This window comes from Montipora capricornis, chromosome 2 (assembly GCF_036669925.1).
Source record: "Montipora capricornis isolate CH-2021 chromosome 2, ASM3666992v2, whole genome shotgun sequence".
In the NCBI taxonomy this organism is placed as follows: Eukaryota; Metazoa; Cnidaria; class Anthozoa; order Scleractinia; family Acroporidae; genus Montipora; species Montipora capricornis.
Genome location: NC_090884.1, coordinates 67174151 through 67189552, shown reverse-complemented (window position 1 = coordinate 67189552; position 15402 = coordinate 67174151). Strand labels below are relative to the sequence as shown.

At 41.0% G+C, this 15402-nt stretch overlaps 3 protein-coding genes across 3 annotated transcripts in view; 1 reads left to right on the top strand and 2 right to left on the bottom strand.

Annotated features, from left to right (window-relative positions):
• Positions 1 to 681, bottom strand: LOC138037675 (uncharacterized). Its single transcript, XM_068883576.1, has one exon. The coding sequence runs from the start codon at positions 679 to 681 to the stop codon at positions 1 to 3; it is 681 nt and encodes a 226-aa protein (XP_068739677.1).
• A 1463-nt stretch (positions 682 to 2144) lies between these two features.
• On the top strand, positions 2145 to 5443 carry LOC138038198 (uncharacterized). The gene is made up of 2 exons (XM_068884020.1): positions 2145 to 3454; positions 3882 to 5443. The coding sequence occupies exons 1-2, from the start codon at positions 2152 to 2154 to the stop codon at positions 4100 to 4102; spliced, it is 1524 nt and encodes a 507-aa protein (XP_068740121.1). The 5' UTR covers positions 2145 to 2151; the 3' UTR covers positions 4103 to 5443.
• Positions 5444 to 7680: 2237 nt separating this feature from the next.
• The window catches only part of LOC138032172 (outer dynein arm-docking complex subunit 3-like), a 12432-nt gene continuing 4710 nt past the window's right edge, over positions 7681 to 15402 (bottom strand). The window contains exons 7-13 of the mRNA XM_068879778.1: positions 15171 to 15379; positions 14943 to 15001; positions 14045 to 14098; positions 11413 to 11515; positions 10229 to 10384; positions 9912 to 9996; positions 7681 to 7963 (exon numbers count right to left, since the gene is read on the bottom strand). Coding sequence (XP_068735879.1) covers positions 7833 to 7963; positions 9912 to 9996; positions 10229 to 10384; positions 11413 to 11515; positions 14045 to 14098; positions 14943 to 15001; positions 15171 to 15379 — 797 coding nt within the window. The 3' untranslated portion in view covers positions 7681 to 7832. The remainder of the gene's footprint in view (positions 7964 to 9911; positions 9997 to 10228; positions 10385 to 11412; positions 11516 to 14044; positions 14099 to 14942; positions 15002 to 15170; positions 15380 to 15402) is intronic.

Here is a 15402-nt window from a genome sequence, read left to right as displayed (position 1 = left end):
TCATTTTTTCTTGTTTGCAAGGGTCAAGTGCAAATACTCCTTGGGGAGTAACGCCCCGTCATCTCGGTTGAGAGGGTCTCTCGCGCAATTAATCTCCCAAGCTTCCAAAATCTTCCTTTGGTGCCAATTACTATTAGTCCTGAGAATTGTGGCCTCATCCCATGCGATATCGTGATTGGTATTTGTCACGTGGTCTGCAAGTGCTGATTTTTTGCATTGTCTCCGTGCGACAGCCTTCTGGTGCTCGCCTTTTCTTGTTGAGAATTTTCTTTGCGTTTCGCCGACGTAGCTCTTGCTACAATCAGCGCAAGGAATGTCGTAAACAGGGCCACGAGTTTCTTCTTTGTCTATTTGGTCTTTCGGTTTGGGAAACATCTGGCTCATTGTTTGATAGGGTTTGAATGCCACTTTGATGCCGTGGTTTTCCAAAACTCTCTTTATTGGCTCAGAGGTCCCGCTGACGTATGGAATTGTGCTATAGCCCCGCCCGGATTCTGCAGCGTTGATTGTGTCCTTCGGCGGTGGTTTAGGCTTGCTGGCATCCAAAATAAAGCGCTTGGGGTATCCATTGGACTGTAATGTCGATATTACTCGTTGCTTTTCCTTACTTCGATCAGATTTTGTTGTGGGGATTCTTTCGGCCCGATCCATCAAAGATTTAACCACAGCTCGCTTGTGCATACTAGGATGGTGCGATGAAAAGACAGATAGCGATCAGTGTGAGTAGGTTTCCGGTAAACAGTGGTAGTTAATCTTCCGTCTTCCTGGTGGTGAACCATAGTGTCAAGGAAGGCAATTTTTCCCTCGCTTTCGCGTTCAACCGTGAACTTAATGCAGGGTTCAATTGAATTCAGATGTTCGAGAAAAGTCTGAGTACTATCAAATTTCGTGGTTGTACTCACGTCGTCCACGAATCTTTTCCAAAACAGAGGTTGATTGGTGAGAGTAGTTAGTGCTCTTTCTTCAAGGTCTTCCATGACCATATTTGCCATTACGGCGGAAACGGGTGAACCCATAGCTGTCCCATGGATCTGCTGATAATGTTCGTGGCCGTATTGAAAGTTGGTGGTTGACAAGCAGAAATCAAGTAATTTAATAACGTCAGTAACCGATAGGGCCGTCCTTTCTGGTAGATTTTCGTCATTAACCAGGCGGTTGTGAGCAACATTAACAGCTACATCTACCGGAATTGACGTAAACAAAGAGACGACGTCGAAGGAGACAAGCTCGTCGTCACCCTGAAGATTAATGTCAGCAATGCTTCCACAGAACTCAGTGCTATTCTTGACCCTCGTGGCCCTGTTTACGACATTCCTTGCGCTGATTGTAGCAAGAGCTACGTCGGCGAAACGCAAAGAAAATTCTCAACAAGAAAAGGCGAGCACCAGAAGGCTGTCGCACGGAGACAATGCAAAAAATCAGCACTTGCAGACCACGTGACAAATACCAATCACGATATCGCATGGGATGAGGCCACAATTCTCAGGACTAATAGTAATTGGCACCAAAGGAAGATTTTGGAAGCTTGGGAGATTAATTGCGCGAGAGACCCTCTCAACCGAGATGACGGGGCGTTACTCCCCAAGGAGTATTTGCACTTGACCCTTGCAAACAAGAAAAAATGACACTTATCTCGAATTTTTAATCAGCGTCTTGCTTATATTTGTGCTTTTGTGTGGTTTTTCTTTCACTTCCCCTGAAGAAGGTCCGTGTTTGTGACCGAAACGTTGGGAACATTTTTTATTGTAATATATCATCTTTTAAACCACCAGTGTAACCTAGTTTGTATTTTTTCAAATATTTTTTAAATGTGCTCACCTGGTGACAAACCCAGTTTTAATATTACAGGCCGTATTTCGCTCGTCACGCAATCATTACTCCCTTTTGGTAGAGTGCGTGACACGAGCGACATGGACCGTCTGAGAATCGGGCTATTGAAATGGCAAGGACAAGCTTAACAAAACGTAATAGAATCACCGTATCCTGGTGAAGCATTTTATCGGCAATATAAATATTATAAAAAGCTAAATATAACGCCTAGGGAATGTGAAGCCTCCCTACAGACCTCTTGGATCTTACAACAGGAGCGGTTACTAAATCACCATCTTTTCCTACTTCCTGTTCACTGCATGCAGAATATGCACAGAAATAATGGTCACGAGAGTTGCCAACCAATATAAGTTCATTTTCTTGAATATTCTGCTCTATTTTCCCTCTTCAGGATCACTGCCATCGAGAGATGTCGTTGTGACAGACAATTTATTCACTACTGGTGAAATTCTTGGTATGAAAAAATTGCTCAGTTCGGAGGAAACAATTTGGAGCTTTGCAGGCACAGAAACTTCAGATGAAACATCCGCAGTGACGTCCTGTCACTCTTGGTCTAGTCAGCCAACGCCTTCAAGCTTTATGAAGTTGTCAGCTTGGAGCAAATTGGCAAACATCTGTTTGAACGTTAGTGGATGGAGAGCGACCCCTGACCGTTTCTGCAGTGTATTAGCAACTGAGGGGGAAATAAATATCAAAACAAACCATATTTGTAGCAAACAGCTTGCATGTAAGCTTACTCTTAATAACACTGATAATTGCTTCGTTGCTGTTATCTTTCTCGTGGAGGAATGGAATCGCAACAGTTATGGTGAACTTGTCGTTTATGACAAGGGTGAGATTCTGAAAGCTGTTCATCCGAAACCAGGAAGACTGGTTATCTTTCCTGCGAGGTTGGAACATATCATCAAGCCCCCAGCCATAGACTATTCAGGAAGGTTGTATGCCATGAAAGTTTACCTATCAGTTTTGGATAATAGGAGGCAAATTCCACATGAATTGTCAAAGGATGACAATCATGTATTTCAACAAAAATTGTGGCCTAGTTTTAAACTTTTGTCCAAAGCTAATGATCTATCTAAAGAAGACGTTCAAGTAGACGTTAAAAAATTCATCACTAGGAATTTTACCACTAGGGATGGCCGTAGTATTGTCGTCTTTGATGATCTCATTCCAGTGAAAGATCTTAACGCTTTAATGCACACAGTCAGGAGCAGTGGGTATACTGATGATGCTGCTGGCGAAAACAGTGAAGACAACGTACAGTGGATCATGGCATTTGAAGTTGAGGAGTTTGTTCAGACTTTGATGTGGCAGCTTTTTAGCCAAATTGTAACAGCTGTCACAGGAAAGCAGGGCTATTACCCTTATGATATTGGGTGTAACAACATTCAGAGTTCAGACACACCTACTATTCACAGAGATTGTGCACCTCATGAAAATGAATTTACTCTTCTTGTTTACTTGAATGAAAACTGGACCAAGAACCATCATGGAGAAACAGTCTTCTTAACTGATATGGAAGGGAGTGAGGTCATCTTTGCTGTGTGTCCGAAGTATGGTCGTGTTACTATTTTCCATGGCGCAATTCCACACAGTGCACGTCCTCCTCCCTTGACATTTGCTGGTAAGTTATTCTCAATAAAATGCTTTTGGGTTTGGAAAGTATCGAATGTAGTGTGGTGGCTACTAAACGAACCAGTGGACAGTGAAAGAACCCATGGAAACACATGAGCCCAACAATTTTCCCCTCTCGCAACTGAGTGGCTTCATAGCTCAGTTGGTAGAGCAATGCACCAGCATTGCACCAGCATTGCACCAGCATTGCACCGGCATCACAGAGGTCATGGGTTCGAATCCCATTCGAAACGCCTGAAGCTTTCAGTTGTCTATAAGAGACAATTGCTTAAATTGTCCACGTAACTGTGAGGATCATTTCTCTCTGGGATCTTTTTGATGGTTATAAAACCCTGTAAACAAAACTTGTTTGAAAATATTACTTGCACAGTGAGCCTCAACCTTTCTTGTGTATGTTTGACTTGAATATTCTCTAGGTGCAAGGTTTAGTTTTGCTGTCAAAATGTCACCATCCAAAGAAATTGCTGACAAAAAGGCTCTTACTCTGGACCTTGATGTTTTGTATGAGCTTTTGGCGACACTACAAGGTGCTGAGGAAAGGAAATTAAGGAATATCATACGAGACATTAATGATGGCAAAGTCGATCAAGAAACAATCCAAAATATTTTGGCAGAGTATGAAAGAAGGTTACTATAATGATAGCAAGTCTACTATCTTGGACAAAACTCTTGGGAAAACGTCCAACTTTAAACATCATTTGACTGCAGACTATTGGGTTGGAGGTTATGGATTAATGGCTCCCATCTGGAACAAAAACTAAGGTTTTGAAATAAAGTGGTTTGCTCAGTTGGTTGTGCATCAGACTTCTCTGCGGGAGGCGGCAGGATCAAAAACTCCGGCCAGACCAACTCTCAGGGTGTTAAGTAAATAAATGAGGAGAAAGTGTTTCCTTTGCCAGTTTGGACTCTCCATTCAATGTGGATAAGGACGATAAACCATAGTTCCCATGTCAGAACACTTCAATGTTCATAACCCTGTGCCGACCCTGTGGAACATAAAACCATACAGAATTCGAAAAGAGTAGGACACAGACTTCCCAGTGTTGTGGTCTATCGTCTGTAGTATATCATGGTTGAGAGCATGAGTAAATGCTTGGTGGTATTAGCTACACCTATCGAAGGAGTCTGACTCTGCTTGCAGGTTAAGCTACACCAAGCTGCTCTAAAATCCGAGGGTAAAGAAAGTTGTGATGATGATCATGCTTTCTCAAAATCTGCTTGTTCAAAATCGACTTGGTGGTGATGTGTCCTTGACCTTGGGGACTGGGGCTCTATCGGAACAAGAATCCTGTACTTCTCTCCAGTCAAGAGTATCTATGGGCAAATTCAATAAAATTATTGAATATGGGTTATTGACCAAGCATGAGGTCAAGATGGCTGGATATTGGCGGAGTTATTTATTTTCCTGTTTATTCAAGGTTCATAAGCACCCAAAAAAAGAACAAGGCCAATATCCAGCCAACTTGACCGAACAAGCTTGGTCAATAATGGATTTATTATGTGGGATAAAACACCAAACAATGATCTTTGATCTTGTGGGACCAAGCGAGAAATCCCAATGGGGCGAGATAGCTCCATCTTGCCCCGCTCCGGTAGCCAATCACAGCCTGGGATTTGGTCATGGAGCTAGTCGTTAGCCCTACTAATGGAAATGGGCTCACACAAGGACAGAGAAAAACAATTCGCACCCTGGTGTGGACCCATTTCCATTAGCAGGGCTAATGCTCACATGGTTCATATGGGGTAGAAAACTAGCACTTCACATTTCACTCTAATCAGTTAAGTCTGGTGAGACATATCTGGGTTGAGTTTGTTGGTTCACTACTCTGCACTGAGAGGTTTTGCTCCCGGGTATTCCAGTTTTCTCGTCTCCTCAAAAACCAAATTTGATTTGATTTGCGTGGATTTCATAATTTCAATTTACAGTGTCCCCAATTAGTGCTCCAGCACTAGAAGATTAGACACTTAAATAAAGTTCATTTCATTTCCTTTTTTCCACAATCGACCCCTGTTGAGAAGGAAGACTAAGTCCGCGAAGGAGGGGGGGGGGGGGGGGGGGCCAATATTTGCTAGGACATCGGCCGGAGTTTTTGATCCCGCGACCTACCGCAGTAGTCCGATAACCAACCGACTAGCTGGGCCAACTGGTCGGCGGTTGCCTCTGTAATTACACCTGCAAATAGTTAGACTTTCAAGTCTTTTCGGATAGAGACTGTAAATCGTAGGCCTTGTCTCACAACTCCTTAGTGATCAGAAACTTGGGGCTTTAAAGAACTCACACACTCTTCGCAGAGTAAGGCACGAAGTTCTCTGCCATGTGGTCTGTCCTATTCCATCCAGTAGCCAGTCTCCATTCTCTCCAGCAAAAATAGGCTTAGATATGGTGTATCTGGCCACCTAAGCAGAAACAGCCATAGATCGAGTCGACTTTACCGGGTAACGGAACGTGCAGATGTAGGTAAGACCGTTTCAATTGAAGCTGTGATCCTCGCAGTTACGAACGCAATTGTAACAATTGCGTAGAGAGGCCAGAAAAATTCAGGACTTTAAAGGCGTTTGAAACCGTTACCTCGTGATGCCGGTGCGACGCTCTAACCAACTGAGCTATGAAGCCATTGATGTTGGGAGATGGTCATTTGTGGGTTCGAATGTTCCCGTGACGAATGATCAACGAACTATCCAAGATTTCCCTAACTAATAAACACTGCCGGGGAGAAGTGTGAGAAACTATGGTATTTGCCCTGCACATTAATCGCGTTCGTTACCATGACGACACCTACATTCTCACATGTGAAAGATAAAAATGATATGTTGTTTTAAATCAATTAGTAATTAAAATTCGTGTCGTACAATTCAGAAGTATCGTGCTCCTAATTTCAAATCAGCCTCGCGCGATTTTAAAATCACTCGCACGCTTACTCCCTGAATTGTACTCCACTCAGTCCAATTTACTATTGCTAATCACTTATAAGAGAATTTCTTTCCATGCGCCCAGCACGACTCCAGAAATGGGGAAAGAAAAAAAAATTTTGCTAAGTACAATTTGAGAAGCATTCCCTGTGAAGATAATTCCATGGCAGTGTTCGTCAATGAGCGTTGTCTATCAGCATCCCTTGATTGTCACCCTATTTAGACTCTATTTAACGCGCATTTCAATAGGATACAGTAACCTTTTTGCAGAAAGGAGAGTAAAAGCCTTGACAGCTGTAAATGGAATTAATTTTGAGACTACCTCAAATTATACGGGATATTTGAGTTATAATTAAGAGAACCATTAAGATAACCAGCTTAAACTAGTGCATAGATGTGCATCACTGCGCACGATGTACTCTAAAGGCTGGTTTTCCGCACTAGCGACGGAGTAGGAGTCGGAAGAGCTCTTATGACCTAGTGAAACTCAAAGATCGGAATCGTAAGCGGAGTCATAAGCTCGACGGAATCGGAATCGGAAGAATCAGAACGTTCCCAATTTCTTCCGACTCCGCTTATGACTCCGTCGCTTATGATCCAATGAAAACTTTGTTACTTCGCCTACTTCTTTTAAGGCTGGTTTCAACTACCGACGGAGTCGGCGTCGTAATCAGTAGCGCATGCACAGAGCGATACGACCTGGTGAAAATCAAACTGTCGGGTGTCGGAAGCAGAATACCGACTCCGCTTAAATTTTATGACTCCGTCGCTTACGATTCAGTGAAAACTGCATTGTCGTAGTCAGAAGCAGAAGCGGAAGAACCAACCAATCAAAATGCTTGGAATCGAACATTGTGATTGGTTTATTCTTACGCTTCTGCTTCCGACTCCGACAATGCAGTTTTCACTGAATCGTAAGCGACGGAGTCGTAAGCGGAGTCGGTATTCTGCTTCTGACACCCGACAGAAGGATGGGAGCAAATTTCAAAACTTGCCCAGAACGCCTCAAATCGACACAAGGACACAAGATGAAGTTAAAGTAAGTTTATTTCTTGTATTTTCCTCGCTGTGTAAACTAGAATTACCCGATTTTTTTTCTGTATTTCATGTTTCCCATATAAACCCTACAAACTGTTACGTTGACTGCGCATTCAAATTATGTGTGGCCTTTGTTTCGTTGCACTTTTCTACCAACTGAATTATCAAGCCATCTAGCAGCTTTGTGAATTTCAAACTCGTTTTGGTGCTGTTGCTGACAGGGCGGATTGCGGGAGAGAAAATAATCATTGAATGGGTAAACCATCGTGAAGAATTAAGATATTCGTTTATTTTCCAATAGGTTAGAACTACAAGGGCTTACTCTGATGTAGATACAATTTTATCGGTGACAAAAACACCGTGAAAAATAAAGACAAAACTCCAAGCGCATTGCTAAAGTACAGAGTTGTAGTGAAAGTTTATTGTTTCGTCTTCCTTTTCCCCTTGCGGGTTTTGTGCTTTTTCGTCTTGGAATCCACAATCTGTTGGGAATAGCGCTTTATAGCGTTTCTGGAGAGAACATCTTCATCTTCTCCACTTTCCTCGTCATCTAGAAAATTACAATAACCAGTTAAGCTCTACTCTTTGCAGACTTTGCTAGGATTCGCCATGTACTCCTAACTCTCCCTTTGAACACCGCTGAGCAAATAACACTCTCAAACTTATTGAACTGAGCAGAATACAAATAGACCATTTTCGAATTCTCACGGCTGGACTGGATCTAGCATGAAATGGAGGCTAATGCGGGCAAATCTTTTCGAATGCAAATTAATTTGCCCGCGTTAGCCTCCATTTCATGCTACATCCAGTCCAACCGTTAGAATACGAAACTGGCCTATTGGAGGAACTGAATCAAGTCACATCATATGAAATTACAGTAGTTCTTTAATGAAATGTTTGTTTTAGGCGAGTGGGAAAAGCCGGAAATTTCGGAAAATAGTAGAGTAGTAACCCGCAGTATTATTTTGAGCCCGGGAATCGCCAGAACCCAGGCCACATCATTGGAGGCAGAGTGCTCTCACTGTTCGCCCGGTTGGAGTCATGTTTTCACAGCCAACATTCCACTTTACAAAAAAGCCAAGTGATCGATTCTTTGGCTCTTAGCTAATGCCCTCAAACCGCGCAGAACGCCGCTAAATTTGGATGAGGCAAATACGTGTAGAATTGTTTTTGTCAACTCAACACTGCTGGAATTTTGAACCAAAGGGAAGTTAATTCTTTTAACGGTAGAAGTGGACAGCAACGGGGAGCAGAGTTAGTGCAGTGGTGGCAGCACTCACTTCCACCACGATGCGGACCCATAGCTGGGTTGGTATTATTGGTTCGCCACTATGCTCTAAGAGGTTTTTCTCCGGGTAGTTTGGCTTTCCCCTGTCATCAATTTGCACTGCTTTACAATCTTGATTTGCAATGTTCCATTTAGGTTGAGTGTTTTTTTCCTTTGGCTCTAAATCGTGACATTTCCATGCGCTAAGAATGGTTTCCTTGGACTTCTAGGCACTATAAATCAAGATCTTGTAACAAGCATTTATCAATTCAATAAACAGGGATGGCACTAGGATTTTTCAGTCTGGGTCCTGGGACCCGCATGTTCGGCCAAATTGGGGTCCCAAGCATTTTTTGGGGGTCCCAAAATCTTGGTGACCCTCTGCGAGAAAAAGAGTATGTTTTAAATTATGAGAAAAAGAGAGTAACCAACTTGGAATTAATATTGACGCATATGCATAGGACCGGCCGACAAAGGCTTTTTCTAGAGCCGTTACATTCATTCCTGGACAAGAACTCTGTTAATGAAAGAGCACCCTTTCCAAGGGTTTACGCATCACTGGTTTCCTCCCTTAGGAGCAACGAACAGTGACGTCTTTTGCTATATATTTGCATTCAGTGACTTGCAGAGTACATTCCTCTGAAGAAGACCGCAGAAGGCGGTCGAAAATTTAGTTTTAACCTTTTTAGATGTTTTAAACCCCATTTCTTAGAACTTCAATTATGATCACAGATCGCTCCAACAGTTTTACAAACAACAGAATATACTGACAAATCAAAGCAAGTTGTGTGAGTTATTTAAGTCAGTGCCTTGCGTCCTGGGACGCATTAAAATTTCGATGATGCATTTTTTGGATTTTATTTGCGTAAAAATGCACGATTTCTGCGTTAACGCGATCCCTGAATAAACCTGAAGAAGGCCTTTGCAGTATATTTTCTATTTTTAAAGTTTTTTTTTTTTTTTTGGTGTGGTCACGATCAATTTTGATCCAACGTAGAGCAAGTTTTGATCGTACACGGTTTTTGCAGTGGTTTAATCCTTAAAAAGTACTATAAATCACTGTTCAATTAATAGTTGCCGTACTCTGGCACCACGTTTTAGCTGTGGAAAGTGATCCGCACTTTTTGATTATTCAGGTGAAGGAAAAAAAAAAAGAAAAATGGTCCCTTCCCACTATGCATTAGAAATCTTATTAAATTTAATTTTAGTCTATGGCTATGCGTTGCCTTACCGTCATACACTGCAAGCCGGTCCGACGTGGGAAGCTTAACTCGGGTGTTGTATTGAGGAAGTTTGCCTTCCATTGTTGCACGAAACTGAAAGATAACGAAACACGAGCAATCAAGCACTATAACTGACGAAAATTATTAATTGCAGACCACAGCAAAAAGGTTGGTTCCGTCATCGGAATTTTTTTGTCATATATTTGGAAAATCTTTTGAGCTTTATTTGATTGACAAACGTCTTTAACCGGTATCAAACCTGGCTGAAACAGGTGGTGACTATTCTCCTTTCTAATGGCTGTCGTAACAAGTTTTCTAATTTTACCTCGGCATCCTCCATTTCTTTCATGACGTCATCGATATCCTTTCCGCCCAAATCATCCATGAGCTTTAAAAGTTTCTGTTCACTTGTCCCAAGCAAGTCTAAAATGTATTCATCAGATGTCGGAGACAGCTGAGCTTGCGGTACGTGACCTTTGGGCTAAGAACACGAACAGAGATTTTTAATACCTAACTCGGTTCACTCTGGTCCACAGTCACACCCAGCCGCATGCTATACTTGTTTCACAACTGTGCCGATGATAGATAAACCCAGTTGGTATTGAGTGCCATGCGGATAACATTGCCTCATTCGCTATTAATTGGTTTAACCTTTTTCCGACCTTTAAGGGTGGCGGGGGACAAAAGTGAGTATGGTAGTATTGTCCGCGAACATCATGAGAAAAGAATCGGGGGTGGGGGAGATCAAGAACAGAAGCAAGTCGATGATAAACAGAAAAAAAAAAAGAAGACCGTATTATACTCCCTTGGGAATACCGAACAACATCGAAAGGAGATGGCAAAGAGCACTTTCAGGTGATTGCCTGGTTTTGCATTGCGCACCCCTACTGCGCACAATTTCTTGGGTCATTGGCGCCCGCATTAGTTCGCGCACATTGAGAAATGGCGGCTTTTCACTGAAACCGAGCTTAATCTGTCAAAGAATGGCTATTTTCTCCTGAACGAGTCTTTTTAATGGTGTTATGTACCCGTAATAGGTACACGGAAAGGAGAGAAGGAGGAAAAAAGTTGGATAGTAGAAGTTGTAGTATTTATATATAATTGACGTGAAAACTGCATTTGGAGCCAGACACTGAGTGTGAGGTGATGATGTAGCGGTCGAATTTGATTGCATTTTTTTGCAACATTGAGCAATTTGAAATCACTTTACTGTAAGATTTTGGCCCTGGCAAACAAGTAGGCTCAAGTTTTCAGTAATATTCAGTACCTTTGGCTATATAACAACAATTTTTCCGGTTGATCAAGTTTCGAACGCTTCTCGCGTAATTCGGAAAAACACTTAAAAGAAAGTGCATGCAGCGCGAAAACAAGTACGGTGATCCCATCTTTTTAATGCATTTTAAGATGACCTGTTCATGAATATTAATTGTGCAAAGTTTGACAGAAATCTGGAAAGTACGTAATTTTCATGTGAATTATCTTTACTCTCCTGCAGCGAGAAGTTCTTACCGCCTTCAAATGTTGCAGTTTATCCGCCAGATGTTCAATCCCTGCTTTGACATTCACCAGAGTCTTATTAGCTCTGTCCAGACGATCCTTTGCCTCTGCGCAACTGAAGCAGATAATGGGGAAAATAATCACCCCTTATTCACCCAGCGGGATGGGACATGTTTTTTAATCTTATGACTTTAGATTTGCTAATTGCCTTTCAACATCTGTCTTTACCGCTGCTGGCAAATGATAGCTTCAGTCTACAAAGCTCAGAAAAGGGAATAAGTTATTTGACCAATTACAGAGAAATAAAGCTCGTGTTTTTAAACCACCACAGGTGGGGTACGCTCAAGAGAATCACGGTGCCATCCGTGGAAGTGGTTTTTCTCGCGGCGCAAGATAATAGCAGGAGCAGTAAAGACAGAGGTTAAAGGACCAGCAAAGCGAAAGACTTAAAAAATGATGTGATAAACATGTCAGCATCGATGCTAATGTTAACCTTCTCGTTTTCTTCCAAAGCAAGTGTCAAACGCACTTCAATAATCCGAGATTACTGCTAGTTACCTTTGCTAGTGCAAAGAGTGGTTTCAGTGAGTTTTGCCATAGGATGGGCTGTACTTAACAAATGAATGAAGGGGTAGTTTCTAAAGAAACTGTGGTGCTGCGTCGGTGGGGAAGTAGTATACAAAAATTTGGTTTTATCAACGGAGTTGATAATGTAAATTGGCCACCGTACAGAGATTCTAAAAGCTGACGTTTCGAGCGTTAGCCCTTCGTCAGAGCGAATCCAATTCGCTCTGACGAAGGGCTAACGCTCGAAACGTCAGCTTTTAGAATCTCTGTACGGTGGCCAATTTACATTATCAACTCCGTTGATAAAACCAAATTTTTGTATGTACTTAACAAAGCCTAACAACCCGTGGTGATTGGCTTGAAAAGATTACACCACATTTTCAGCCGATATGAAGTAAAAGCAAAACTGACTGAGAGGGGTTCGCACACGTTTTCCTGTATTATGTATTTGCATTGTCTTCTGATAATCTCATTCGATTGTCTGCATCTTCTAATGCTCTTTTGTCTTACAGTTAGAGTAGCAAGTACTCTGTTGAAAACTCTTGCGAATTTGAAAAAAACAATTAACATCAAATGTTCTTTTTTTGCCATGAAGAGCCATTTCACTTGATAGTGCTTTAATTTTTGACAAAGTAATTCGAGGCGGACCAGCCAGATTGTTCAATGCAATTCTTTTGCAGGTTTTTGATGTTATTAGACTCCAGGGTCGCATGTACACCCTTTTCGTAGATTCTTTTGCAGGTTTTTGATGTTATTAGACTCCAGGGTCGCCATGTACACCCTTTTCGTAAGTTCTCAAAGATAAAACATGAAAGAAATGTATATCTGAAGCGCGGGTTATAGAAGAATGACAGAAGTGATCCTCGAACTGAACTGAGCAATTGACACTCATAGATCCCTGAAAAATCCAGGTGGCTTTAACAGGATTCGAACCAATGACCCCTGCGATGCCGGTGTCCTAGTGAATATTTGAACCCCCCCGGTATAAATCTGCTAGCGGATTTGGACCGAGAGCAGATCAGCGGATCCAAATCCACTGTAACACCAGTGTAATGCTCTACCAACTGAACTATGAAGCCAAACAGAGCATTGTATCGGCATCGGCGTCGTAGAGGCCATGGGTTCGAATCCCTGTTGAAGCCCCCTGAAGTTTTCAGGTGTCTATAAAAGACAATTGTTTAGCTTGTCCAGTTATGTGCAATGATAAAACAATCTGAGCATTATTTATGCATGGACCCAATTTTATTTTTTAAGGAGACAAAGAAATTGCTACATGATAAAGCCAGGTCCAGGTTATATAATCATATGTATATTTTTTTCTTTGTAAATATCAATTATTTAGCATTTTTAACCTAGTCTTTTTTAGGTTTGTTTCAATTGTAATTAACTTTAGTTAGATATTAACGGATGATGAGCCACCTTGTGGAAATGCTGTTAATAAAATCATTATTATTATTATTATTATTATTATTTATATCTACCCATCCATCCATTTCAACTGAGGACAGTAAATTAAGGACGATTCCTACCACTTCAAAGGTATTTTCACGCGGTTTAAATACTGAATATGCAGGAAATGCAGATCTTAAAGAGTGTTACTGAAATCCTAAAAGAAAAATGGGGGCAACCACGCATTTTTCTAAGATAACTAATCTGAAACAATATTTGGAAAAAAGCTTTAAAATACAAAGCAATGTATGACGTTCTTTTCCAAACTGAAGCTTAATTATCTCTGAAAAATGAGTGGTTACCCCCAATAATCTGCTTTCTCTGCATAGTTTTGAACCGCCCAAAAATATCCCTGTATTAATAAGCACCACCCATAGGAAATCCGAGTATCTTGAGATGCGCAGACTGTATGCGCAATAACAATAGTAGGCACCATACCTTAAGTGTCAGTGCAGTTACATGTACATAGTCTAATCTAAACTGTATCGTCAACTTTGGATCTTCCATGATTAACTTGGACAAGTTTTGGCGTATGAATTGAGACTAAAATAGTGCTGGAAACAAAGTCCCTCAATGTGATATCTACAGTGATGCAGTACAAAGTGATATTAAATCAATTTTATTTTACCTTTTCTCCTCATCAGCCAGCCGCTGCTGAAATTCCTCCAACATTCTTTGTCCACTATCAGAAGGAAACAAAATGCAATCTCTATGTTCATAGCTTTACAAGACTAGTATTTGTAGATAAAACTACAGACAAATTTCTCTTGGTTTGTAGGAGGACATGTACTGTAAGAAGTTAATTTAGGAAAACAATGGAAATCAGTTTCAAAATAAAAAAATGAATTTCCTGGCATTTAGTGATGACTGACTGTCATTTCAAACAATCTGCGTCAAGTATAGTTGAGGAATGGGTGTCTGGCACTTTAAGGTAACTATTTTCCCTTCTTTCTATACTTCTTTAGAGTCCCATGTTCCTCGTCTCCACAAAAAAAAAGCCTTGGTTTTGCTGTTTCAAGACCACACCGTTTTGATTTCATAGAAGAAGTCTAATGTGTTCTTCATCAGTTAAAAAAAAATTATATTACTGGTTCTTGTCACTGATTCAACGCCATGTACGTTGCTTGTTGTAACAATTTATCCCTAGGTTGGCAGGCCTACCTCTTATTAATCTCCAAACAACTATAGTCATAGTTCTATCTAAATAAAGAAACATGCAAACAAACCAGGGAAACCCAGCAGAAAAATGCAAGGCTGAGCCATGCTCTTCTTGTGCATGGCATTGGGGCAAATCCAAGCTAGACTATTTGGGAAACAATTATTTACTTTCTTGAATGAAAACTTCGGAATCCCTAATTCAGAATTACAATTAACATAACCAACAATATGAGGAAAATGTATGTGCTGTTAACATCTCTTTGACTCAGTGATCAAACTAGAGAAAATACAGATTTATGTTGTACATGTGACTGTCAAATTATTCAGTCATAAAAGAACAATAATCATATTCTACTTGAAATCAGTACCTTGAAAGCTTTGCTTCCCCAGAATACTTCATCTCCTCATATTCCACCCTTAACTTCTCCTAGAACATTAGTGGAAGACTTTTTTGTTTAAACAATCTTTACAAAAAGTATGTACTGCAACGTGAAACCATGCAATAGATCTCCAGTAATAATTATCAAGACTGCATCTTGCCTGATTATTCAACATAATAAATTAAAGTAGTTTAGAAAATTAGAAAAAAGGCATACCTTATCTTCCTTCAGCCTCACAAGCATCTTTTCATTGTTAGTCTTAAGTTGCTCCAAGTGCTTCTGGGTCTCTCCTTGTGAAAGAAAGCGCTGCACTACCTCTTTTATGTCAGACACCCCAGTTGTATCCTTGATTTTGTTCATAGCTTCTTCATAAGTTGTTATCTTGCGTTCTTGTTCCTCTCCAGACAGCACTGCTTTCTGCTCCACTGAAAACAAAGTTTTGATTTAC